The sequence below is a fragment of the Engraulis encrasicolus genome, chromosome 8, assembly GCF_034702125.1.
Source record: "Engraulis encrasicolus isolate BLACKSEA-1 chromosome 8, IST_EnEncr_1.0, whole genome shotgun sequence".
NCBI classification, from domain to species: domain Eukaryota; kingdom Metazoa; phylum Chordata; class Actinopteri; order Clupeiformes; family Engraulidae; genus Engraulis; species Engraulis encrasicolus.
This window is the reverse complement of record NC_085864.1, coordinates 38,242,577-38,270,388: the sequence shown is the minus strand read 5'-3', so window position 1 is coordinate 38,270,388 and position 27,812 is coordinate 38,242,577. Positions and strand designations below refer to the sequence as shown.

Genomic DNA, 27,812 nt, shown 5'->3' with positions numbered 1-27,812 from the left:
CACGCACGCGCACACACACAAGAGGGTATGGCACAGACGGTTATAACAGTGAGCGCTGATGAACCGCTCTGATAGAGGGGGCAACCTGTGTGCTGCGTGGCGTGGGGGGAGTGGTTGGTGCACGCCTTGGAATACCCAGAGGCCACACCTGTTCCCTCTCTCACACATCTGCCCTCCTTGGTCTCGCGTGAAGGAATGAAGAGAGCACACAGTAAACGCTGCAGTGTTATAATTCAACACTAAGAGAAGAGGACCAACTCTATACATGTCCAATTCAACTCTCGCAAGTGTTAAATTAGCACGGCCAAAGCACTGTGTAGAATGGGCTCAACAACAGTAGAGCAAGGTAGATAAGACATAGCAGGCAAGCACAGTCAAAGTATGCAATCCATTACCTGAATACATTACCAATTATGCAAGAAATTCATGACCTTCAACTACTTGTGGTAGTGTACTTCTTCAAGTAGCAGTGTACCTCTGCAGTATCACATAATACCTCTACCTGTATGAAATGTTTAAAGGTTCACAGTACAATAAAACATTAAAAGTTAGTGCACAATTCCCTGACGAAAGGCTCGCGAATATGATTAGCATCATTTGATTAGCATCACAGAAATTTTGTTGTAAGGTAACTGTTAAGCCTATAACGGATTAGGCATATCGACAACATTTAAAATAGAAGCAGTTTGAAAATGAAAAAAAAAATGACAAGAAAGAGGTAAGCCATAACCACCCATGGGATGAGCTAATGACATCATTATTCCAGGCTGCCGTCCCAGGATTCTTTGAGGATTTCCTGTTGGGAGAAGAGTCCAATAACCCAGCCACCCCCTCCTTCCCCCCGTAAGCGAGGGTGTGTCCATTTCATATCACCATATTGCATCCCTGAACAAAAAAACTAAAAGTCTACCACCTCCCCTGTTTCCACTGTTGCGAACACACACGAGCACGCACACACGCACACACGCGTACACACGCAAATCCATACAAGCATGCACGGACGGATGCGCGCACACACACACACAACGCTAGCCAGAGACCCCCTCTAAGGCCCCCACCTGCTCATTCAAGCGTCCAAAAAAGTGGGTGCGGGGGTCGGATGCGGACAGAGTGAGTGAGTGGGGGTAGGGGCTATACTGTGCAACTCTGGAACTTCCACTGAAGAAGGTGGGGGAAAGTTCACTTGGCCTGATGGATCAGTACCCAGAGTCACGCACGCACGCACGCACGCACGCACGCACGCGCACACACGCGCGCACGTACACACACACACGCACACACACACACGCACACACACACGCACACACACACACGCACACACACACACGCACACACACACACACACACACACACAAATCTAATGAAGGCAAGGCACTGTATCTGTTACCGAGAGGCTGCGGGATGAGGTAATCTTGTTATGGGATGAGGCCATGGCAGTGTCCTGTCCTAAATGGGCAGGATTCTCAGGCTGCAGCCCCGCTCTCATTCATGTTTGTGCATTTCAACATGACAAGTTCTACTTTATATCACTAGGTGGAGGCAAAAAAAACCCAAACATGGTTCTTTTTTCTCTCACACGAAAATAGAGCCACTCCTTCCACAATCGATATATAAAATACTATTAATTGAGTTGATTTAAAAACTAGCACCAACTGATAAGAACACCAGGACCTTGATCTTTGTTCGTTCCCTGTTCCACAGTAAACTGTGGAAAAAGAAACATAAGTACCGTACATACTACGATATGCCACTCTGTCCGTATGGCACACAAAAAGGGTGATCGTCCATCAATTTGACACCAAAGACACAATTTCATCTCGAGGGGGGTTTCTGGGAATGTAAACTGAACCGTGACGCTGTAGGCCAACAACGACGACGACCCCCCTCAGTAGTGCACTGCATGTGGTCAGGGTTCATTGGAGAACTGTGTGTGTGGCAAAGAGGACAGCTCCCCCATCAGGCGTGGCTGTACCAGTGCATGGAGCGCCGCAAAGCCCTCTCCCAGCTGTGTAGCGTGAAGACGTGGTCCCGGGAGAGCGTGCTGGGCAGGAAGACTCGCTCGGTGCACCTCAGCCCCTTCAGCTCCTCTTGGCTCTTCCAGAAGCCTGTGTGGAGGCAACCAGACATGAGAGAGAGTTAGGGCAGATACACATAAGAGGCGTGGCGTGGCGGCAGTGAGAAAACAGGAGAGTATCGGATGGTGAGTTCTACTCTACTAGTTGCTGCTTTGTCAATCATTTCAAAAGGGACACTATGCTTAGTACAGTGCTGGCCAAAAGCATGGCACCCCTTCAATTCTGTCAGATAATACTCAATTTCTTCCAGAAAATGATTGCAATCGCAAATGCTTTGTTATTAATATCTTCATTTGTTTGTCTTCCAATGAAAAAACACAAAAGAGAATGAAAAAAAGTCAAATGAATGACCATTTTACACAAAACTCCAAAAATGGGGGAGACAGAAGTATTGACACCCTCAGCCTAATACTTGGTAGCAACACCTTTAGACAAAATAACTGCGAACAACCACTTCTGATAACCATCAATGAGTTTCCTACAACGCTCTGCTGGAATTTTAGGCCATCCTTGAGGTGATTTGAAGGGTGTGTTCTCCACACTGCCGTTTTGAGATCTCTGTATAGGTTTCCTATGGGATTCAGGGGTGGACTCCTACATTATGCTGCAAAAGTTGTTGATAGTCTTCAGACTTCATAATTCCATGCACACGGTCAAGCAGTCCAGTGCCAGAGGCAGCAAAGCAACCGCAAAACATCAGGGAAACTCTGCCATATTTGACTTTAGGGACCGTGTTCTTTTCTTTGAAGGCCTCATTTATTTTTCCTCTATTCATTTGAGTTAGCTGGAAAAAATGAGGCCTTCAAAGAAAAGAACACAAACAGTGGATAAGTTGACAAATTAACCACAAAAGGTTGGTGCTCCTATGCACAGCCAATGTCCAAGTGCTGGTGAAGTGCAGTCACACAAGTAATCCAGGAATAGGAGAACAATCATCGCACACTGGCAGATTTAATTGCAGCCAAATGAAGTCCACCGCTGTGAAGTGATTGTTCTCCTATTTCTGGATTACTAGTGTGACTGCACTTCACCAGCACCTGGCCACCTGGACACTGGCTGTGCATAGGAGCACCAAACCTGTGCGCTTAAAGGAGAAGTCCAGTTTTTTTTAACATTAAGGCCATTTTCTGAGTGGTCTGCAATGTTTTAGAGTCCCCCTCACCGTTTATTTCATGTTTGCTGCAGTCTCTGTTATTTGGCTGATTTGGATTTGATCTCAACCAGCTTTAGAATGGCTGTCTATGAGCACCTGCAACTCTGTTCTTAAAATCACCTTAAACATTTGTTTTCGAAAGTCTACAGCTCACAAAGTGGTTAGGGGTGTTCACTAGCAGTCCCTAACAAGTTTCAAGGCGAAATATGGCTTCTGTCATTTTGTATTTGCCATTTTGTGAAAGAAAGTGAAAGTGAAACTTAACTTACAAATTGCTACATAAAACACACATAAAACACGACAGATGCCATATTTCGCTACAAAAATTGCTAAGGAACACCAGTGAATACTGCTGAACACTTGCTGAGTTGCATATTCTTCAAAACAAATGTTAAAGGTGATTTTAAGAACAGAGTTGCAGGTGCCCATAGACGGCCATTCTAAAGCTGGTTGAGATCAAATCTAAGTCAGCCAAATAACAGAGACTGCAGCAATCATGAAATAAACGGTGAGGGGGACTCTAAAACATTGCAGACCACTCAGAAAATGGCATTAATGTTCAAAAAAGTGGACTTCTCCTTTAATTAGTCAACAGTAACAGCTAAATTAAGTCTACCAGTGTGTGGTGAATCTTCTCCTATTCCTGGTTGACTACTAATTAACCACTTCAGCACCAGGCAGGCCATCAGGTGACTGGACATGCCTGTTTGAAGAAGTGGGTGTTTTTGACCTACTACCTCCATTGGTCGAAATCAAATCAGTCATGCCGACCTGCTTACGAAAGCAAATTAAGTTAACCTCCAGCAAACGTTACATTAACCTGCCGCGGAAAAAAAAATGCTGCGTTCCCCTTTTTCCCTTTTTGAAAACTGGAGAGAGCAAGAAAGAGAGAGCACAGAGGGCCGACTCGGCATGAGAAGCAGCTTGATAATCTGCAGCATGCTGATCACACTGACCGACCAACAGTCCAACAGATGGCGGCTCCAATGAATCATCTCTATTGGGCAGACGAGAAGAAACCAGGGACTAAAACAAGGCAGCAAAGATGACAGTTCCCAAAGATGGGACACATGCATATCAAACGCATAACGCGCGCGTAATCGCATAACGCACACGCACGCACCAGGGCTTGACATTAACTTTTCAGTCTGTGGCAACTGTGTCTAGTGGTTTTCCAGGGTCACCATCCATATACTATATATATTATATATGATATATGATAGTCTATGCTTGATATTGATGAAGACCGTGCGAGTAGATAAATACACCGCGCACAAACACACTCACACACACCTCTAACTCAATTTATTCCTCACAGATTACACTCTTGTACAGTATGTTTTTCATTTCCTTGTGGGGAGATTTGAACCACATACATACGTAGATGTAGCTTTGGTGTGCACACACACACACACACACGCATAAATGAGGCACATGTGCTCACTGGTGGTTCCTTCCCCCCGCGTGGAGAATGTGCATGTGGTCAGGGGACCCAGTAAGTCTGGGCAGCTAGTTTTCATGTCTGCACATACAGTATGTACAACACCACACACCCTATACATCATGGTAGATCTATACCCTAAATCTACTATCACCCTGTATTTTCTGCAGAGCATGCTATCTGTAAATACCACACAGTAAATCATATCACGCCTCCCACCACCAGAATCCATACAGCTCATACATAGAATCAATATATCATGCCCACGCTTACCAACATGGAAGCCATAGGACATCAGAGAAATAGTATCGGGGAGAATCTTAAGGGAGAATCTTTCATGTGAAATCCGACACTGTGAGGCCCAACCGACCAGGATTTTAATACTGTACAACTTATTGTGCCTTTTCAGTGGCAAGTCAGGGGCGGTTTATACATACCTGGGTATTTTGATAAACAAACATTTTTCTTCTCTACGCTTACCAAAATGTTTTCGTCCACATCATAGGCAAATACCCATAAATATGCTGTTGAGCGCTGTCATAAATACGTTAAGCCTGTACGTGGTATTGAGAACACCATTACAGGCTCTGTTTATCTCTGTTCCAATACAAACGCTAACCGGAGTTAAAAAAAATCCCCACTTTCACCATAGTTTTTTTTTTAAAGGGACACTGTGCAGGAAATGGTCAAAAAAGGTACTGCAACTATGCTGCTCAATGAAACTGGGCTGCCTACTGCCAAATTTGATCTTTACATGAAAGTTTTCTAAGTAATAAACAAATATTTTCTAGTATGGTCCAAGTAGAGTCATTTTTGCAGCTAAAAATGGCTATTTTTGGAAATTCAAAATGGCGGACCATGGAGAAGATCCCCCTTTTCATGTATGAAAAGTGCAATTTTCCCAGTCATAATGAATACTTAGAATTTGATGGTGGTGGTAAGTATTCATGAAAAAGGTAACATTTGTGAATGGGCAGCATGAATTCTGGAAATAAACAACTAAAAATCTCACACAGTGTCCCTTTAAGCTTCGTTTTTAGAGCAAAAAACTCAGTTTGTTAATAAACGAAAGGCACAAACGAGGGGAAAGGCCGGGTATGTATAAGCAGCCCCTTAGAGGCCCCAGAACTTAATTTGCATGAATCTGGCTTTAATATTAAGGGAGAAACAGACCAAGAAAGTTTTGGGACTCAACCTTGCCACTAAAAAGCCACACTAAGGCTCATCAAAATCTGTGTCGGTCAGGCCCCAGGTTGTGTCGGTCAGTGTCCGATTTCATTACATAGGTTGGATGACGTGATGATAACAAACGTGATGATAACAAACGCGTTTCGGTACCACGCTCTGATGAAGGCGTGATAGCCGAAACGCGTTTGCTTTTTTGACATGGTGGTAATATAAATAAATAATGAGACGCAGTTTTGTGAGTGCGGATTTTTCTTCCTTAAGTTGATACTTTTTATCTCGCACCCAAAGACTTTCGTTTTTCCAAGAAGTTGAGCGCGTCCTTTGCCAAAACTTGACGTGATGATAAAACATAACCTTCTCCAAAACAACTCCAATGAGAGGGATTAGGGAAAGTAACCAAGGGCCTTTGAGAGTGCCATATTTACACCGAGGAGAAATACTGCCACCATCCTGTTAGGCAAAAGGCTACCGTTATAAACAGAGCTCTGCAGTGCAGTGCATGCTCATCCATGTCCAATTTATTTTCTGTGTCTAATTTATTTTTTGTGTTAAAAACATTCCATGGAGGAGCTTTAACCCATAAGTTTAAACCCACAGGTTAAATCTTTAAGACATGGCTCCATCGGCGTCAGCTGACCTAATGCTGCACAGGGGCACAGAGAGATAATGCTAGCACGCGAAGCATGAGAGCAAAAAAATCTTTTCAGTTATGGTTTTTTTTTTGGTGAAACTCATACCGGGGCACAGCAAATCAATACCCAGGTACGTGCCCCTGCATGGCTCCTGTAATACGTTTGCTGCAGCCAGAGTGGCAATGAAGTTGTAATGACTTTCTATGAGTTGCAATATCATAGTAATGGTAAAATGTTCTGTGTCAGCATTTAAGCATTTCACAGACTAGCATGCACCAAGAGGCTAAGGGATGAAACTGTAGGGCAATTATGACCCGTTTTAGTGTGGACAACGAGCATCGCCGTCAACAACGTTACTACCATCAGATGGGACACATCGCACGCAGCTCCTACCCCAGTGTGAGAGTTCTTAGAAAAGCAAAATAGTCCTCCTCAGCACGACTTGCAGACGGTGTGTCTGAAGCGTGAGCATCACAGTTCATCATCTGCACGCTGCAGCAGCCGAGAGACCAGACCAGACGTGTGAAGCCAACACTTCCCCAGCTGCCTGACAGAGAGCGCCGGTGCTGTAAACAGATGACTCAGCCACAACCACTGCCAAGTAGCAACGGAGCACTGGAGCACTCTTTTGCCCTTTAAAGCCTGTGCTTGAGCACCGACGACGGTGCTCTGACTGTGTTACAGAAGCACTGCAGATGGCAGAGGCAGATAGAGGAAGAGACACAGGGCTCCATTGCTGAAAGTAGAAGTGGGAGAAAACACCTGGAGGGCCATTTCTTTCTTGACTATGATTCATTCCATGTTCCATTTTGCGTAGGGCCTTGAACTGATTACTTCCATACTCTGTTTTGCACAGGCGATTTAAGTTGGGGTTGTGAGATGAAGAAATGAAAGAAACAGTCACAGGAAAGTCTGTCAAGTGGATCAATCATTTATCTCTGCCTGAGCCATTGACTGCATATTAGAACTAACAGCGACTAGAAAGCTACACGAAATGGAGTGTTTCAGTGCAATGTCTTCCTCTCTAAAGCTTTATTCATGGTTGTTAATTGCCATGAACAGTGAACCCACAGGTGTCATTGCTTTCTCATAATTTTTCTAACTGTCTGTAATTACATCAGGCCATTGAGAGTAATAGAATTAGTACTATCAATGGTACTACAAAATCAGCAATCTCTGGATGTGCTATAAAAAACAGAGGTTGGAGACTGCAGACCCTTAGCCCAGCCTTGCCACTTCTTCCACGTGCATCTACGCATTTTGGGAGGACATTATTATTCGTGTTGCCAGACAACTGGCCCATCAGCGAATAAGAGGCGGGGGGCAGACACACACGGACGGACGCACATTTCATAATTCAACCCCTCCCACCAGCAATCGTTTCTCTAGACCTTTTGATCAAATGACATTAGTACGAGGGCATGGTAAGTCCAGACACCTGCTTCAGCCCTCTTGTGGTGCACTTTGAACTTAATTTGCCCCTGTATCACTGTATCAGCTGTGCAGCGAAAGTCATAGGACAGGATTCATGTCTTGTTGTGTTATACAGTGCATTGGAGTTTATCAAGCAGCGCTGTCTAAAATAGACTTGAAATTGTAACTGAAACTCAGTCACTGCCACAGTTACGACACCTGTGGGTGTATTGAAAACGCAACATGAATCGGTCTACGCACTTGAATATTATACAATATGTTTTATTCAATGTCTCACAAATCACAGCTCAATGTGGTACTTGAAGTTTAAGTTTTTTTGGCAACGTGGGCCCCCAGGAATTTTGTGTGTCTTACCCTTAGTATTTCATAGTCATTAATGTTAAGGAACAAACGATCTGCCTGCGTTATTACGATGGAAATAACCCGTAGTTGTTTTTTAAATGTTCACATGCAGTTCATTGTATTTAAACCACAGGTTAACATTGTCAATGTCTATTGACATTGGTATTGACTGCACTAACCCTTACCAAGATTCCTACTGAAGGGAAACATTGACCTAATGCTCTTTATTGGACGTTTTTTTTGGTCCTTTCATTAGAACCCTCTGCTCCGCTCAAAAATCCAAGTATCGACAAGCTTTTCCCATCAAATACTCTCAGTGTTAACATACAGAGTCAATTCTCCACTGCAGAGGTGTCAAAAGTTTAAATAAAAGTAGATTTGTGGTACATGTACAACACTAACACATGATATTACATAGTCTATTATCCTAATTAGGTACAATGGATTAACTGGTATAATAGCTGTGTTGTTACTGAAAAGCACTAAAAACCAAACAAGAACCCACAACAAATTTGATTCAACCAGTGCAGAGGTAGCGGCTTTTACTTTCAGGTAGCTGATCACAAGACAAGTACACACAAGTACACTTTCGCTTTTGACACCTCTGCTCTAGTGTTAATGCAACACTTGGATTTGACAGTCGGTCAAATGTAACACTCATGTCGGCCCTACTGGTGTTCGTCAAGTCTCGACTGAACACAGCAAAATTTACATCGTAAATAAACACTGCCAAGTCTTAAAATGAGGCAGCACTCTGCCTGATTACAATCATCCATGGAGGCTCATATGTAGTAGAAGTTAAGGGGGGGGCTTACCGGATCCGAGGCCGGCGACAAACGCAGCCCCCAGGCTGGACATGTCTGTATGACTGGGCCTATCGATCTTCCTGCCCAACAAGTCGGCTGTCAGCTGCATGATGAAGTCGTTGGAGCACACACCTCCATCTGCCCTGCGGCCATGAAAAATACAGGGGCAAACAAGAGAGACAAAGTCACACACACACAAACCCGCACACATGCACAGGTACAGGCACACACACAGGCGTGCGCACACGCGCACACACACACACACACACACACACACACACACACACACACACACACACACACACACACACACACACACACACACACACACACACACACACACACACACACACAATTGACAAAAATAGTTTTGTGATCATTTTGGTGGTAAAAACAATCAAATTATACAAAAAATACTACAACATACCTGAGAACAAAGAACTACTAATAATAGCAAATAATGTGTAATTACCTTATATTTGTAATGGGTATTTTTGTTTCCCGCATCATTATGTCGTAAAGTTGTTTATTCCTGGGGAACAAAAATTAATTACTTTCAATCGCAAATGGACACATCCTTGAGTGTATGGCTCGCAGCAGATACCATTTTCATAGCATAATAACGACTGCAGTGTGGTTACAAAGTGTCAGTGTGTGTGTGTGTGTACATTATATCAATCTCTAAGTGTATGTGTACATGTGAGTATCGTAAACTGGGCCACAACCACAGGGCGGCGTACAGTATAGCAAGGTACCTGAAGGCCACCGACTCCAGGATGGCCCGCAGCAAGTGGGACTTGGTGGTGGAGGGTTTCAGGCCCATGAAGGAGGCACAGGCCCCTGGGTCATTCAAAGGTGCCTGCAACACATATGGAACACGCTGTACATTACACACGAGGGAATTCGATCTCAACACAAACCAGTTGACAGTGGGGTGCAGTATTCAGTTACATGCATATCAGCTACACACGGTACAGTAGTAATCATTCCTGTTACAGACAGACATACAACAAGTGTTCTTTATTGGTTTTACACACAGTTTTACAAAATGGGAGTCATATCAATTTCACTCAGGTCAGATTTTTTCAGGAGAGGAAAGTCCATAGCCTTGAGTATGGAAGTAATCATTTTTTTCTGATTATATGCACCACACCCCATCGGACTGTAAGTAATCTGAAATCTCTGGTTAACAATCTGTCCACACATTTATAACCATGGGGACTTTACACGTAGGGCAAACAGAATGTGGGGACAGATGCTGAAACGGAAGAAATGGATTAGCATTCCTTAACAATGAATAATAATAAATCTGGGAGACAGATTACCAATCTGTTGATAATATGGATTTTCCTTTTTGCTCCCTGTCAGCAACAATGTAGAGGACAACCACGTTTCTATTGGCAAAGAGAGCAACTCACTTGTTTATTCAGCCCATGTGCAACTAATCATGTTTACACGCAATACTATTGGCAAACGTGAAGGAAAATCTAGCAAAATATGTTGCATTTGCTTGTTTAGATGTCCAAAGGATGAAGTTGCAGGATTTTTTTTGTCAATTCATTTGAAGGCATGAATCCCAACTCAAACACCAAGCCCTAATTGCAAACGTAACACGCTCAAAACACGATATGCAGAATAAAATGGCACCCCCAAAAAATGGCACCCAAAACATCTCTGTAGAGATGTGTGCCACACTTGCAAAGCTTGAAATAACTATTTTAACATAGCCATTCTGGCCAGTGAAACATGTTGTTAGTGTGCTTCAACCTATTCTTTTGTCAACTTATAGGATGACGGAATGAGTTGTGAAGTCAATTGCCAGTCTAAACCCTGGATATATGTACAGTAGATAATATGCCATTGTGGCATCATGGGGTAGACCTATGATGACCAATTAATAAGCACATAGGATATGCTGCAGTACTCATTCAGTATTTATAGAGCAGAACCAAATATAAAAGTGTCAAATATGACTCTTCAGTAGTTTAATTAACACTGCAAAAATTGACTGTGCCGTATGAGAAATATTGTGTTTGGTCCTGTACCTGTAGGCCACTGAAGGAGGGCACGAAACACACACCATCAGAATCCTTCAGCGCAGTCACCATCCCCGCCGTCTCCTCCACCTCGGAGAAGAGCTCTGAAACACACACACACACACACACACACACACACACACACACACACACACACACACACACACACACACACACACACACACACACACACACACACACACACACACACACACACTATAGGTTTTCAGCCTCTACTCACAGTTCCCAACCCAATCTAAGATGGATGACTAAGTCGATCTACATATATGGCAGGCATTTCATTAAATGCAAAAAACTCTTGACTTATAAAAATGCATAATTAAGAGCTCCTAATTCATTTCCATATCTGCAATATGCAAATGAAAAAAAAGTTTTTGAACTTTGGAGTACAAGTTGGAAACGAGTACATAAGAATTCTAATTCATATTGTGAAAAATGGCCCTGTCTAGAGAGGCATATTGGCCTACCGGCAAAATGATTGTTCTTCCAGAGTGCAGTGCAGCTGTGTGTGTGTGTGTGTGTGTGTGTGTGTGTGTGTGTGTGTGTGTGTGTGCGCGTGTGCGTGTGTACCAAAAAAATCCTATACTTGCATACGTCGTGGCATTTCCATTTAATAGGCAAAGTCATTTTGGATAAACGCATCAAATTGCAATGCAATGTGTACAATACGCCCAACTCTGGGGTGAGTTTCTCAAAAGGGAAGTGGTTAGCCTGTTAGCAACTTCGGTAGTTGCCAATGGGAAAATGCATTGAAAGCAACGAAGTAGCTAATGTAGTAAGCAACTTTGGTTTCGAGAAATTCAGCCCTGTCTTGTAATGCCTTGTGACATGACAGATCACTAACTCGGTCTGTAAGCCCTTCCCTGCATACCATTAATCTGCCAAACATGCTGCATACAGTAAAAGATGCTTTGAAGACTAAGCCATCTTAAATTGACACATATGGCAGTCTGATTAGTCAGCATGACAGTGATAATTCGTTAAAACCATCTTCGCATTTCACACGCACCATCTCTGCATTTTATCAACTTTCAGGAAATCAATCTATATTCATCATTAGCTCAAATGTACTTACTGTGTGAGTAATCATAATTCAATAATGTAATAAAGTTAATAATTAATAGCACCAACATGCATACCACCATCTTAAAGTCTTACACTGTCTAGACGGCCTAATGAATTTGTAATGCTGTATTACACATTACAGTACAGTAAGCCCACTAAGTCACTAAATAGCAGATTATGGCTTTGGGCTTGTTCTTCACACTTCAACGAACATCGGCTTCCCTGCCAACAACACCGCCACCACCAGCGCCACCTCACCCAGTTCCTGTGCCCACTTGATTGCAGTGCCAGTGTCTGCCGCATTGCCCTCTGCCAGGTACGTCAGCTCCGAGCCGATCTTCCAGCCCACGATTGGGTACAAACCTGAGAGGGGAAGAAAAAAACAAAACAAAAAAACGTGTGGGTAGAAACAACAAAATATCCACCGTGCCCCTGGGGTTCACCATCTGGCGCTTCAACGGGAGAGGAGACTAAAGCAAGCAGGAGCAGCTCAGATGTGAAAACTTAATTAGAACATAAAAATAAACGTGTTATGACTATGCAAGATGTGTTTGATATGTCTGCATCAGTCTTAGGACATTGACACCTATTTTCATTCAATAAAGCTGGCAGCTACCTACTACCTGTGTAAAATTGAAAGAAAAATGTCTGCACACTTAAAGCCCCTTTGTGTTCTTTTTAATAATAGGCTTATTATTAAAAAGAACACAAAGGGACAAAGGAACAAAAGGGACTTTTTTGATGTAAGTGTTTTTCAACAACCCTGCTGTGCATGACTTGTTTTTCTGTAGCATATCTGGTCTCGGCTGAATGCTTCGGTCTTAGTCAATAAGAGGGGTCATACTGCCAATGCCTTCATGACATATTTTTTTAAAATATTTTCGAGTCCAACAAGCTAAATTGCTCTTATACCCATGGACTTGCACGTCCCAGCATTTTCAAAGTTGAGGTTGTTAAGTATTCTGAATGAATACTCGACAAATTACACAACTACTAATAGAATACAGAATGAAATTCACAGAAAAGTCTAAGGGGTATCAAGGGACACTTCTTTACAGAGGGGATCTGCACGAGAATAAGATTTTTAAATTCCGTTCAATTAACACTAACTTTGACTATATGATATGGGCATCAGTGCAGAATCCTCCTGGGTGTCACTGCCCCCTAGAGGCCACCTGAGGCAGCTCCACGAGGTCTGACTCCCACATGGTCCCCTCACCTGTGAAGGAGGTGTGGGGTTCACTTCCCGTGTTGATGTCCATGAAGGTGCCTGTTCCCATGGTGATCTTCACATCTCCCTTATCAAAGCAGCATTCTCCAAACATGGCCGCCTGCTGGTCCGCCATCTGCAGGACACACGCGTTTCTAGTGAGCGCCACGAAGCCAATTGTGCTTAAAAGCGAGAGTGTGTAATGTATTTTTTTTTAAACTCTACTTTATTTCCAGATTGTATGCAGCCCATTCACACGCTATCTTTTCAATGATTATTTCCCACCATCATCAATTTCTAAGTATGTATTATGGCAGGGGAAATCGTGCTTTTCATATATAAAAAGGTGGATCTTCTCTGTGTCAACCATTTTGAAATTCCAGTAATGACCATCATTAGCTGGAAAACTTAATGCACTTTGGTCAGAGCAGTAAAACATATTTACCAGTAAATATTAATTGGAAAGGACAAGTAAATATTATTGTATTACTAATTACATATAAAATAATGTATAAAGTAAAAAAATGGAATATGCAGCATATGTCATGAGAAGCATAGTTGCAATTTGTACTGGCCACAATCTAACATACTCTACCTTTCATTTAAGTGCAGTGTCATTGCGGCTGAAACCAATTACACAAGTATGTTGGTTTAAGAAGGTGTGCAGTGTATTGAATGACGGTGCTACTTAACACAACGATACAATACAAACAGCATTACACTATAATGATAGCTGGAGAATTGAAAATGGCGTATAACACTGACAAAAGGTAAAAATATTCCGTTTGATGTGAATTCCAATCACTGGTGTTCATGTGGGCTCATTTATGTGATGAGATGCAACTGTAATGAATTCCACAGTAAAGTCTTTGATTCAAAGCTTAGTGTAGCTCTTCACTCACCAAGGCCATAATGGGAATAGGCACGCCAAAGATGCTTTCATCTGTACATCCGAAGAAATGGCTGGAAGACGCAGGAACAGAGAGAGAGAGAGAGAGAGAGAGAGAGAGAGAGAGAGAGAGAGAGAGAGAGAGAGAGAGAGAGAGAGAGAGAGAGAGAGAGAGAGAGAGAGAGAGATATGTTGTATTTGTGCGCGCCTAAACAGCCTAATGGTTCAGGCTTAACTTCGCCAGCTTTTCCAGAGGTATTATAACTTTTTTAAATTCCATTACAGCATTGGGCCCACTAGATGAAGATGAAATGGAGCCCTCAAGTCTCATGTTGAGTCTATTAGTGTTCTTCCTGGTTAGATTCTGATCACCTGACATTACAGCTAAAATTTTGGGTCTTATAAAAAGTCCTTGGGTGAAAGTAAAACTAGTTCCTCTCATCCTTTCTTGTTGCTTGCGGCCTCTTGCTCAGTTTCACGTCTGTGGACAAAACAATGAAGTTTCCCTGTTGTCAAACCTAGACAGAGAAACGTTTGTGGGGCTTTCCCCCATTCAGCAGTCATCAGTGACATTGAGCCTCGCGTCACAAGGCGAAAATCAACAGGAAAGGATGGGACGAAGTAGTTTGACTTTCACCCCTTGTGTCTCCTGACTCAGGGGTTCTCAAACTTAACCATGACAAGGCCCCCCATATACTGGTAGATTCCAGCCACAGCCCCCCTGGCACAACCATAGTCTAGGTCTGTGTGTCAGTGCCCGTTTGGGATATATAAAATAACAATAATAAGTAATAATGTTCAGAGTTGCAAGATTATTATAATAAAGTTCTTAATCATTGGTAATATTGTTCATCTTACTATTGTTTAATCTGGTGTACATTTCCTGTTTGTACAAACTGTATTTTGTTTTGTTATATATCTTACAACTTGCCATGGACCCCCTAGCACCCCCTCGAGCCACTGTCTTGACTAACCCTGTGTTCTCCACTGCAGGGAAGATGCTGAGAGGAAGAGAGACGAGGCCACACAGGAGTCCACTCCAGCACATCTGAGGAACACACACATCAGGTCTCACAACAGCACATGCATAATAACACACACCACATAGCGCACAATACAGGCTAACTTCCAATTGCCAACAGAAAGCAATCGCTTCACTCTGACCGCACGCACGCACGCACGCACACCTTCCCCATTCTTAACAGTTACCCTGACCTCATAGTCCCACTCACACAAAAATCCCTAATCTCGAGCAACACGCTCATCTTCTCGAGTACACAAATGGACACGCTGCTTTATCCTTCTGTAAGCACATGTAATACTGGGTACCAAGAACAGCAACTGGGTCATTGACACCGTTCAGTAGCAGAAGTCAAGTCGTACAACCACAGATATTATCACTCGTATCAATTAAATAAATAATAATAATAATAATAAAAAATATAATTAATTATTGGAAATTAATGTACAAGCAAATAATACCTTGCTGCCCAGACAAGAACAATATTATGCTTGTGCAATCCCTCATACTTGGCACAAAGGAAAGACATTGAAGACAATGTCTTTCCTTTGTGCCAAGTATGAGGGAGGGTGCTTCCCATCCCTATACAGGCAGTTGTTGCAGATTCTAAATTAAAACATTATATACACCAAACAGACAATCCATGGGTAAAATTCACTCTGAAAGTGTGGAAAAATATGCTGAAAATCTATAAATTAGAGGAAGACTTGCTCCCTCTGAAATGGTGCTCACATGATTCAGATTTTACACCAAACGCTATGGATAATAGATTCCAAATTTGGACAGCGAAAGGAATAACAGCTTTATGTACCATTATGAAGGATAACTCAATGTTCAGTTTTGAGATGTTACAGGAAAAGCACCATTTAGATAAGCAAGACTTTTTCAGATACCTACAACTGCGGCATTATGTTAACACAAAGGTTAAAAATATAACAAAAACAAACCACAGTTTTATTGAACTATTTAAAAGAGCATATAATTCAAACCTGAATAAAGGTATCATATCAGCCACATATACCTGCTTGGTACAAAATAACATCCACTCCACAGCATATATTAAAGCAAAATGGGAAAGGGAAACAGGGACTGAAATATCAGACGAAGAGTGGAAAAGAATGTGGCAATATCAATGGAAATGCTCCAGTTCAATGACTTGGCGTGAATTTAACTGGAAGAACTTTATTAGATATTTTATTACCCCAGCCCAGAAATCTAAATTCAGTGACGCCACCCCTGACTGCTGGAGACAATGTGGTCAACAAAGTGCAAATCACCACCATGTCTTTTGGGATTGCCCAAAAATTCAAGTTTATTGGTCAGAAATACATAACTCACTACAAGACATTTTCAGAGAGGATTTGCCACTGGACTTTAAGACTTTGTATCTGGGATGTGTTCCTCAAGACTGGCTGAAAGTGGACAAATACTTAATGAACATTCTGTTGGTGGCCAGCAAAAAAGCTATCACAAGGAAATGGCTACAACCAGAAAGCCCAACAAAATCAAGCGCCTCAAACAAAGAGAAATGTTCTGGATTGATCAACTGAAGGCCACAGATTATCCCGGTCTAAACGAAGACTTTGACCTATCTCCTTTTTTATAAATGTTTTTGATTGTTGTAAATGTTACTGATAATATAATCATGAGAGATGTTTGCTTGACATTGATATATGGAGTAGCCTACATCTAGTGATCCTATGCAGTATTTAGTTAAATATTGATTATTTTTATTCGCCAAGCTAATTACCCTTTATCTATCTATGTCTTTCTAGTGAATCCTCTGTTCCAGGATAGTGCATGTATCTTGTTTACAGCTATATGATGATCCTGATGTTTTTAACTTATAGAAACAAATCTGCCATGTTGCTATACAAGATGGTTAGTCTCAGCACTGCCCCTTGTGGCTTGGAGTAGACCTAGTGGCTCTCATGGCCCAGGATACTGCACCTGAGGACACTCATATAATTAGATGGCTGTTTGTTTCTCTTACACACCCTGATGAAGGCCACAGCGCCGAAACGCGTTGGTGTTTTTTAATGCATTTGCCCCTTAAATAAAGTTTGTTTTTTTACTACATTAACCAACTGAAGTGCCTGGACCAAGGATTTTTTTCCTTTTGTCTTTTTTGAAACATTGAACCCCTTCCAAGAGCACCAGTTGGTTTTGAGGGACACTAGAAGCGCTCTACCAACTCTTTTGCAGAAAGCCCAACACTTGGAATGTGGAGAGACATTGTGGTGGAAATATATAAGATGGAACAAATCACAGCCTATGTTAACCAGAAAATGGAACTCTTCTTAGAGCGATGGTTGAAATGGTATTTCTTTGCTCCAGCCAAGTGGCCTAACAGCCCAATTTTATAACTATGACTTCATAATGTAAAATGTATCCTATTGTATGAATATGTAAGTGACAAACTCCCTGTATGTACATAGTTCTGTTCTCAATGTGTGTTGTTTCCCACTTCCCTTTCCCTAAAAAAAAACAATAAAATATAAATTAAAAAAAAAGAAATTAATGTACAAGCAAATAATATGCTTTTTAGAAAGTAAACAGTAGGCAGCAAAAAACAAACAAAAACAAATCGTTTCATTTATACAATGCTGGTAATAATTGTGGGTGCACCATCCTGACGTCTGATAGTAAAAGCGTCAATGACCCAGCAATACTGTACTTGACTCTATGAAGCTGCCTACCTGGTACGTGTCAAACACTCCAGTGGCACTGGCATTGGAATAGTCAGTCAGATGCACAGCTCCTAATTCATACAAAACAAAAACAGGAATGAGTACATGCAGTGATTGACATGAAGACTTCCCCATGTATTTTGGAGTGCTTTTTATGACAGGGAACTGTGTGATGTTATTGCACAGTTGTCATAGTCACCCTTTGTCAGTCTATAAAGCAGCCAGGTGTCAATGGTTCCAAAGCAGCAAGTTCCATTTTTCACGGCATTCTGAACCTGAACAACAGCGAAACCAAACATCAAAAAATTAAAATAAAAGTAATAAAAACATTTAATTCATGAGCTCCTTTCAAAACAGCCAAAGGCACTCAATTCCAAAGATAAGGTGATCTCTGTATTTACTAAGCCAACAAGAAGTGCACTGGAGACACAAGTCTACCAGAGATAACATTATAATTTCAAAAGTCTACTAGCCTAACCTCTTGAGTAACGTTACCATTAGCCTGATAAATATCACCGATGTTTACACATCTATAGTAGCAGAACTCTTGCACCACCACCACCATCACCCTCCCTTACCTCAGGGCAGTTCTGCAGAACCCAAGCCAGGCGGAAGGTGACGTGCTGGGGGGAGAAGATCATGATGCTGGCTGCCAAGAAGGTCTTCTGCCTGGTGATCAGATGCAGCAGCGAAGACCCAGCATGAACAACCTGTAGCACAATGAAAAAAAGGACCAGTCTGTTTAAAGGCTGTTAAGAGTTTGCTCTGAATAAACAAGCAAAAAGTCAAATAAGTGTGCGGTAAACTTCTTTCTTTTGAAGTATTGAACACTCCTGCGTTTACCAGCACCTAGAAGCTGTGCATGGATCTTTGAACTGCTGCTATAAGGGTTTTTTTTGTACATTAAGACTATGGCAAATACTTCTCAATAGGGCTGTAACGATATTGTATCGAACCGAGAAATCGTGATACACAGTGTCACGATACTGTATCGTGATAAAAGGAGGCAGTATCGTGATACGCCTTTTTAGTTTAAGTTTTATTACCGATCAGTCCCAAAAACAACCACAAGATGTGAAGTGATAGTACTTCAAAGTTTCAATGATTATATTATTATCATATTAAACTTTTTAAAAATATTAGTAAGCTCTTCTTACCTATATTCTACTATTTCATAAATATATTTTACAATGTTGACAAATGTGACATGGTGGAATGTATCAAATCGTAGGTCATATATCGTGATATGAACCAAATCGTGAGTTGAGTGTATCGTTACAGCCCTACTTCTCAATGAATAGAAAAGTATTCCACTGGCGAAATGGCCACTCTCATGGTCTGTGAGAAGACGTATTGCACAAGTAAGTTAATTGTTCATTTACATGTGCAAAGAATTTGTCTTAAGATGTCAACACAGATGCAATAACATTGGTTGCATTGCAAAATACATGTACATGTATTGCAACACATGATATATTATGCTGCAGAAAATACATTAGAACACACACACACACACACACACACACACACACACACACACACACACACACACACACACACACACACACTGATGTGTGTCAACTGATCCTACTGCAGTTGACACAACTCATTAGCTGAATCATGGACAGCTACTTTGATTGACTGCTGATAATTTATCATACATAGTAGCTATTCTGACTGCCGTAGTTGTGGCAGTGATTGTTTTATGACTATTGATTAGTTGTTTTACTGCCATGTAATGTTTTTCATTGCTACTCCAATACCATTACATCACATGACTTACCGATATTGTTGCAGGCAGCTAAATCTGGATGAAACAGCACAAATGCAAAATCCAAAACCATAACCCACATTCTCATTGTAGCCTTAAACTTAGGATGGCGTTCCGCCAACACTTTATTGTTAAGGCGGCCACCTTGTCAACAAAAAATATCATACCTTGACAAGAAATTTCACATTTTTTACTGTTTACCTTACTGTTACCAAATGCCCATGTCTTAATCTGTTACTTACGGCTCTGGGTAATGTCATAGCAATGTTGTTATGATGTAGTTGAGTATTATCAGCAAATAGTGAATGGGCGCGACAGCGACCCCATCTACACTAAAAGGCTATGCAAGGTATTTTATTTCGGGGGGGTTTCACATGACACTGCACAACATAGGCTTTCCAATCACAACAGTGACATGTCTGATACCCCACCCATCTTGATTTTAAAAAAAAACTCTACAGGAAACACTTTTAAGTAAGTACATGACTATTATGCATAGGTTACTATGGTACCTCAGAATGCAAAAATGTTTGAATTTACAACAAGCTACATAAAATAGAAAGGGATGATAGACCGTGTCATGATGCCAGTTAACCTTTAAGCCTAGGCTAGGAGAAAAACACACGAGTACAGCAAAACCACCCACTATTCCAGGCTTTAGGGCTCAGCCACCGAGGTCAATGATTTACCCCTGAATTGGTGTCACATTGCCTTCATTCAACACAAACATGTCAAGGCCAGAGAAGGGGCCATGTTGTGTGTCCAAACATCCCAAAGTGCAGCGATCCATTCCAGACACACATACTACACAGACATTACAATCCCTCAAAGGTGCCTGAGGACAGAGGTGGGGCTTACATGGCGAAGGTTAAGAAGATTGAAAGGCCCACATGGGGCAATATGAGGACATACTAGTGTCAACAATAGTGTTTGTTCAAAGGGTTTCGCTGTAGTAGTAGGCAACTGGGCTTTTTCCAAAGCTAAAAAGAGAAGTCCAGGGGCCTACACCTGAACTCTTTTAACAACAATGACCTGGACCCAACACAGCGCGGCTGCCAGTTTTTGCTATTTGATTGAGCTGTGTCGTGGCCAATTGAAAAGCAAAAGGTGGCGGCCGAGTCGCGCTGTGTCGAGCTGTGGGCCTACCAGAAAACTGGTAATGGGGAAGAGGCATTTGTAACAAAGCTGCCATACTCGGAGGGCGAGACAGTTACGGTCCTTTCTGTAAGCACAGATAAGCAATTCATTATGCAAACCTTCATTGTCAGAGACTCGTTCCAGGAGGTAACCAGGTCAGCGCCTCTTAGGTCTTGCCAACTGATGAAGTTGTGAAAAGGTACTCCGGTCTTCCTGTAAGTCAAGTAAACCACAAGACACTTATTACGGTTTCAAATCATACACGCAGCCCTCTATGGTCGAATTAAGCAGGCAAATCAAATCAGTTAGTCATAATAACTTCAGAATGAAGTCCAGTTGGAGTGCTTACTGGAACTGGCTAGAAGTATTTTAGAAGTATTTTAATCATGCTATGCCCGACAAAATAAAAGCATTTTAATTACAAAGAAGATGAGTGCCTTGGTATTCCTAAAACTTTTTTGAAAGTAGTAATATCTTGTTGGCCCTCTGGCAAACTCACTTGTCCCACGTGGTGAAGGTGCCTCTTTGAGTGGATATGCCAAGGGCTTGGATCTGCTTCATTTGCAGGCCTGCATCTGTACATTGGAGTGATGAACATTTGAACAGACTCTTACAGGTGTCATAGGCCAGGGGTTCCCATTTCCCAACCTTTTCCAACTTGGGGTCCCCTCGAAATTGTCACAAATGTTCGGGGCCCACCTCTGACCCAATTACGAATAAAACTCAAATAAATCAACAGCAACACACACCAAAATGTGATAATAATTTTTAGAAAATGATTTCAAGGCCCACTTGGAATACCGTCAGGGCCCACCAGTGGTTGGGAACCACTGTCATAGGCAAAGCTTGACAAAACAACTATATTTACTAGTCAAGTCAAGTCAAGTCAAGTAGGTTTTATTGTCAATTTCTTTACATGCACTGGTCATACAAAGAATTTGAAATTACATTTCTTGCTTTCCCATACAGACATAGACTAAATCTAGGTAAGGACATAGACAGTATAGACATAGACAGTACTTATACATGGACTTAAGACAGTATGGACATAGACAGTGCTCATACAGACATTTAAAGTGCAAGACTGGACAACAGAAGACTTGTAGAGGACATACATTAAGAGGTATTGTTGTGCTTTTGTGCTTTTCCTAAAAGGTCCTTTATAGCGTTCTGACATGGTAATAGTAGCATTTGAAGAAAAATAAATATTAAAAAGGTCTGTCAAGTCAAGTACACCAGCAGCAGTGGGCGACTTTATTGACGAATTGGATACGCTGATCTCCTCCATCACGGACCTAGGCGGCCCCCTACTTGTCCTCGGCGACTTCAACATACATCTAGAGAAGCCGTACGCCACAGACTTCAAGGCCCTGATGAACTCATTTGACATTCAACTAGCCAGCTGCCCCCCGACACACAAGAGTGGTAACCAGCTCGACCTGATCATGACTAAGGACTGCCAAGCGGACAACATCAAGGTAACACCAATGCATGTTTCAGACCACTTTTTCCTCCATTTCATCACCTGCCTACCCGACCCTACACCCACCCCCCCTCCCTTGGTCACATATAGGCGGAATCTACGCAACCTGTCACGCACTAGCTTTGCATCAGTGGTGGCAGATGCCTTGCCCTCAGCAACTGTGCTCTCCTCACTCGATGTTGACACTGCTACAGATTCGCTCAGCTCCACACTGACCTCCTGCCTCGACAACCTCTGCCCACTAGTCACTAAACCTGCAAGACCTTCACAACCGCGACCATGGCTGACAGAGACCATCCGAGCTCTACGTACCACCCTCAGAGCGGCAGAAAGGAAATGGCGCAAAACCAGCAACCCATCTGACCTCGAAAAACTTAGATCTCTACTAGCCTCCTTCTCCGCCTCTGTAACAGCTGCCAAGACGACCTACTACAACGACAAGATCAGCAACACTACAGACCCACGTAAGTTGTTTTCTACATTCAAGTCACTGCTCAACCCTCCCCCCCCTCCTGCACCCATAGACCTTAACCCGGACAACTTTGCCACCTTCTTCACGGAAAAGACGGCAAATATTAGCAAGCAATTCTGTGAACCGCCCTACCGCCCAGAAGACACTCCCCTGGAAAACATGGCGAATCCTGCAACACTTCATGAATTCACTCTGCTCTCTGAAGAAGACGTTTCCAAACTCATCACAAGAAGCCGTCCCACTACCTGCCTACTAGACCCAGTGCCCACGAACCTTCTTCAAGACATTGCCCAAACAGTGGTCCCAGCAATCACATCCATCATGAAACTCCTCACTGTCCTCCGGCACTGCCCCCTCCGCCTTCAAACAAGCAAGGGTGACACCACTACTGAAGAAGCCTACACTGAACCCTGCTCATGTCGAAAACTACAGACCTGTCTCACTGCTTCCCTTCCTATCCAAGACGCTAGAAAGGGCAGTTGCAAAGCAAAGTCACCAACTTCCTAAACCAGAACGGATTACTGGACCCAAAACAATCTGGTTTCAGAAGTCAGAAGTGGACATTCAACTGAAACTGCGTTACTCTCAGTGACTGAAGCTCTAAGGACTGCCAAGAACGGAAAGGACTATCCTCGGTCCTCATACTACTAGACCTATCTGCAGCCTTTGACACAGTCAACCACAAGATCCTCCTGAGGATATCACAGCCATGGGAATCACAGGCGTTGCCCACTCATGGTTCAACTCCTACCTCTCTGGACGCCACCTTCAGTGTGTCATGGCAAGGGAAGCTGTCTACGACTCACACCCTCTCCACAGGCGTAACCCCAAGGATCAGTGCTGGGACCCCTTCTGTTTGCAATATACACATCCTCCCTGGGACGTGTCATTCAAACACATGGGTTCTCCTACCACTGCTATGCTGATGACACCCAGATGTACCTGTCGTTCCGTCCAGAGGACACCACGGTTTCGGAACGCATCTCTGCCTGCCTCACCGACTTGTCAACATGGATGAAGGACCACCACCTACAGCTGAACCTGGCCAAGACAGAGCTCCTGGTGATCCCAGCTAAAGAGCCGCTCAGTCACAACATCAACCTCAAGATAGGCTCCACCATCGTGACCCCAAGCAAAGTCGCCAAAAACCTTGGCGTCATGATTGATGATGAGCTGTCATGCTCCAACTACATCAACTCGGTCACCCGGACCTGTCGATTCCAGATGTCCAACGTACGGAATATCAGACCTGTGCTGACACAATATTCTACACAACGACTGGTCCAGGCCACGGTCCTGTCCCGCGTTGACTACTGCAACTCACTCATGACAGGTCTACCTGCTTGTGCGCTAAAGCCTCTGCAGATGATCCAGAAATGCGGCGGCACGGTTGATCTTCAATCAAACCCAAAAGGACCCATGTTACTCCTCTATTTATTGAGTTGCACTGGTTACCGATCGCCGCCCGGATCAAGCACAAGGCACTGACCCTTGCCTACAAAACCATCACAGGAACGGCCCCAGCTTATCTGAAGGACCTACTAACGCCTTATGTTACTGGAAGAGATCTGCGCTCATCCAGCACAAGCCATCCAGTCGCTCTAGGTACTCCCAGTCAAGATTGTTCTCCGTTGTGGTTCCCAAGTGGTGGAACAGTCTCCCAGAGGCAGCAAGACTAAGCACCTCTCTTGCAGCCTTCAAGAAACAACTAAAGACATTCCTCTTTCGAGAGAATCTACTAGACTAATGATTGAACTGGCCTTGCCCCAGGGCAGAATCCTGACATTATGTTTAGTTTAGTTAAGTTTAGTTTGTGAGTGTGTGTTTGTGTGTGTGTGTTCTCATTATTTCCTCTTTATTATAAAAAAAAAAAAAAAAAAAAAAAAAAAAAACTAACCCCTCTTTGTAATTGCACTTGTTGTTCTGTATATCTCCTGTGCACTTTGTATTTGCTTGTGATGTTGGCTTGATTATGTCCTCTTCTGAAAGTCGCTTTGGTTATAAAGCGTCTGCCAAATGCAATGTAATGTAATGTGTGTGTGTGTGTGTGTGTGTGTGTGTGTGTGTGTGTGTGTGTGTGTGTGTGTGTGTGTGTGTGTATGTGTTTAGTGCAGGTAGAAAGTGCGGTGTGCGTCTGTGTGTGTGTTCGTGTGTCTGTGTGTGTGTGTGTGTCAGTGTGTGTATGTTTGGGTTTAGTGCAGAAAGTGCAGTGTGTGTGTGTGTGTGTGTGTGTGTGTGTGTGTGTGTGTGTGTGTGTGTGTGTGTGTGTGTGTGTGTGTGTGTGTGTGTGCATGCACTACTACTCTTTGCTAAACTGTTCATTATGTATTGTCATCATCACACATTTCAATGACAGCCATTTTTCCACATGTATCAGATTATCTTATCATAATTTTTGACAAATGCCTCAATAAACACCACCACTCTGAACCAAGATCAGACTCACACCACCACCACCTTCTTCCTGGGCTCAGACAGCTTCTCACACACATGCTCACCTTCAACGGCCCCCTTTATCACAGCCACAAAATTCTGCCATAATCGCTCCGGATCCATTTCGACCCGACCCGGTTTTGGGTACAGGGGGGTCACCTAATAATAATAAAATGTTATCGTTAACGAGACAATTGCCCTGACAAGAAGCGATGTAAGTGCATGCGGTGCATTCACATAGTGTGGCTCGTGCCAAGTTGTTTACAAACCTTTCTCGAGCATGCTCCTTTTACAGTAGCATCCTTGTCATACACGTGGCATTTAATTGCCGTCGTCCCCACATCAACAGCGACAATGTAGTTCTTCTTAGTAAATCCATTGCGAGTAGCAGCCATAACATAAATCCAGACTGAGCTAACGGTGTCGAGTCGGGTGGAGCTAGCGTGCGTATGTCTCACACACACGCAATAACAACACGTAGCTCTCGAGGCAAACTCGTGAACGTGTTTTCCCTTAATTTGTCAACCAGAAATCCTCACGAGAAATCACATCGTTGATGTCTTCCAACACACGTTTAGAGGCACAACTGAAACCATTTTGACTTTCACACCAGGGCTAAAACGAACGCTTCGAAATAATAATCAACAGTTTCTGATGAATCGCTCCGTCAAAGGCATGTTTGTTGTGAATGACTCGCATATCTGAAGAACCCACCTATCACAAAGAGGATAACAATGACACGCCCCTCATTTCTTTGGGGGCGCGAAATTGGAGGTCATGTTGCATGAGGAGGAGAAAATCATTGAATGTGAATTGAATTGTGTGTGTGTGTGTGTGTGTGTGTGTGTGTGTGTGTGTGTGTGTGTGTGTGTGTGTGTGTGTGTGTGTGTGTGTGTGTGTGTGTGTGTGTGTGTGTGTGTGAGAGAGAGTGTGTGCGATATTGGGCACTGACAAACAAGCTTTTTCTAATAGATCACATCAATCTAGCGTTTGGGACAAATTCCAATAGCCTAGGCCTAATCATTCCAAGTTTTTAGTAATCCCCAAGTTATCTAAATGACATTAAAATCTACAGATGTATAATTAGTGGAGCATAGCCTACTTTTTTCAATGTCAAAGTTAGAGATTTCCCATTTATTTTACCATAGGGACTGGGAGACAATATGCTACAGGAGATAGGCCTACTTGGCGAATGGGGTAAATGTTGTATGATATATTTCAAACTTTATAAGTTTATTTCTCCATGAGGTTACAGAATATTGTAAAGACATTCCTTGATTTAGCCTTGTGTATTAGAATGGTATGAGTCTGCAGACAGAACTATGTAAAAAAAAAAAAAGGCCTAGCCTAGGCTATTGGTGAAAGCTCACAGCTGATGAGCTGAAAATAGATTTTTCAGAGAAATCTGAATTCCTGTTTACATTACACACAGCTCATTTCAAAACACACAGAGAATAACCCATTTAGGAAAGTGTGTGTTTGTTTTGATTACATCACCAGTGTTTTATCAACTTTGCAACAAGAGATGACTAGATGTCTGTTTTACAAACATCAGGGAAGTGGTTTGATGTGTGGTGAAAGTTAAGCACTTGCCTCAGTGACAATTCCAAAGAGGTAGACAGGCCAGACTTAACAAAGTCAGAGTAGCCTGACCCTCTTAGAACTAGGACCAATTACCTACCTATTGCGAGTGCGACAACCTATCAAGGTGCCAGAAGAACTATGGCCACGCTTGTAATCTGACACATTTCATACCCTGCAGACCTGCCATTTAGTGGTTTTTAACCTGCAAGTTACACTTTAAGGCCAGGAGGCTCTTTGATAGAGAGACGACAAGTATTTTGGTACGGGATGACTTTTGAATCCATTAGCTCCTTCAAAATCTGTTGTTCAATACAACCACATGGATATACGAACGTGACCAACATGGTTTATTTTCATGGGCTCAGCTGAGTGGCATTTAAAAGTTTGTGTTGTGGTAATCGCAGGGCTGGCCAAGTAAGGTCCTGCCAGGTGACGGTTGCAACAGGAGCTGAGTGTATAGACACGAGGATCCGGTTACTGCACCCAAGCAAAAGAGGGCAAAACTCTACAGCACTGGTTGAGCAAGCTAAGCCCATAGGACACTTAGCCTAATCTACAAATACACAAGTGGTATTATGTAAAAAGCACATTTGTGATGTTGATGTTTGACCATCTTTGTCAATCACTCAAAAAAAGAAAAAGAAACATCAAGTGCAAAGTAAACACAGCCTAGAGCGAGTTTCATGCATGCATGTGCTTCCCTGTTTCTCTGTTGTGAACTGCATTGATATTTAGGAAGGGAATACACTGTTGAAGGGAGCTTTCCCTCATTCAACATCCCGATTTTGCTACTGCAAGATACTGAATGAAAGATTATAATGACAAGCCTTGTGTCAATGAGGCCACAGGCAACAGGACAGGACAGGAGGGACAAGTTTGACTTGCATTTCTACTCTATACTAACTTGTAAACATGAAAGCAAGGCCAGC

General features: G+C 42.7%; 1 protein-coding gene across 1 annotated transcript; it reads right to left on the bottom strand.

Moving 5' to 3' along the window:
- Positions 1–1,325: 1,325 nt before the first annotated feature.
- LOC134454575 (putative glycerol kinase 5) lies at positions 1,326–25,966 on the bottom strand. The gene is made up of 16 exons (XM_063205640.1): positions 25,569–25,966; positions 25,365–25,458; positions 21,411–21,486; positions 21,031–21,124; positions 18,582–18,713; positions 18,203–18,278; positions 18,013–18,074; positions 15,267–15,340; positions 14,306–14,366; positions 13,413–13,539; positions 12,452–12,556; positions 11,117–11,211; positions 9,827–9,930; positions 9,544–9,603; positions 9,081–9,214; positions 1,326–2,105 (listed from the first exon to the last, which is right to left on the bottom strand). The coding sequence occupies exons 1-16, from the start codon at positions 25,692–25,694 to the stop codon at positions 1,957–1,959; spliced, it is 1,569 nt and encodes a 522-aa protein (XP_063061710.1). The 5' UTR covers positions 25,695–25,966; the 3' UTR covers positions 1,326–1,956.
- Positions 25,967–27,812: the final 1,846 nt, after the last annotated feature.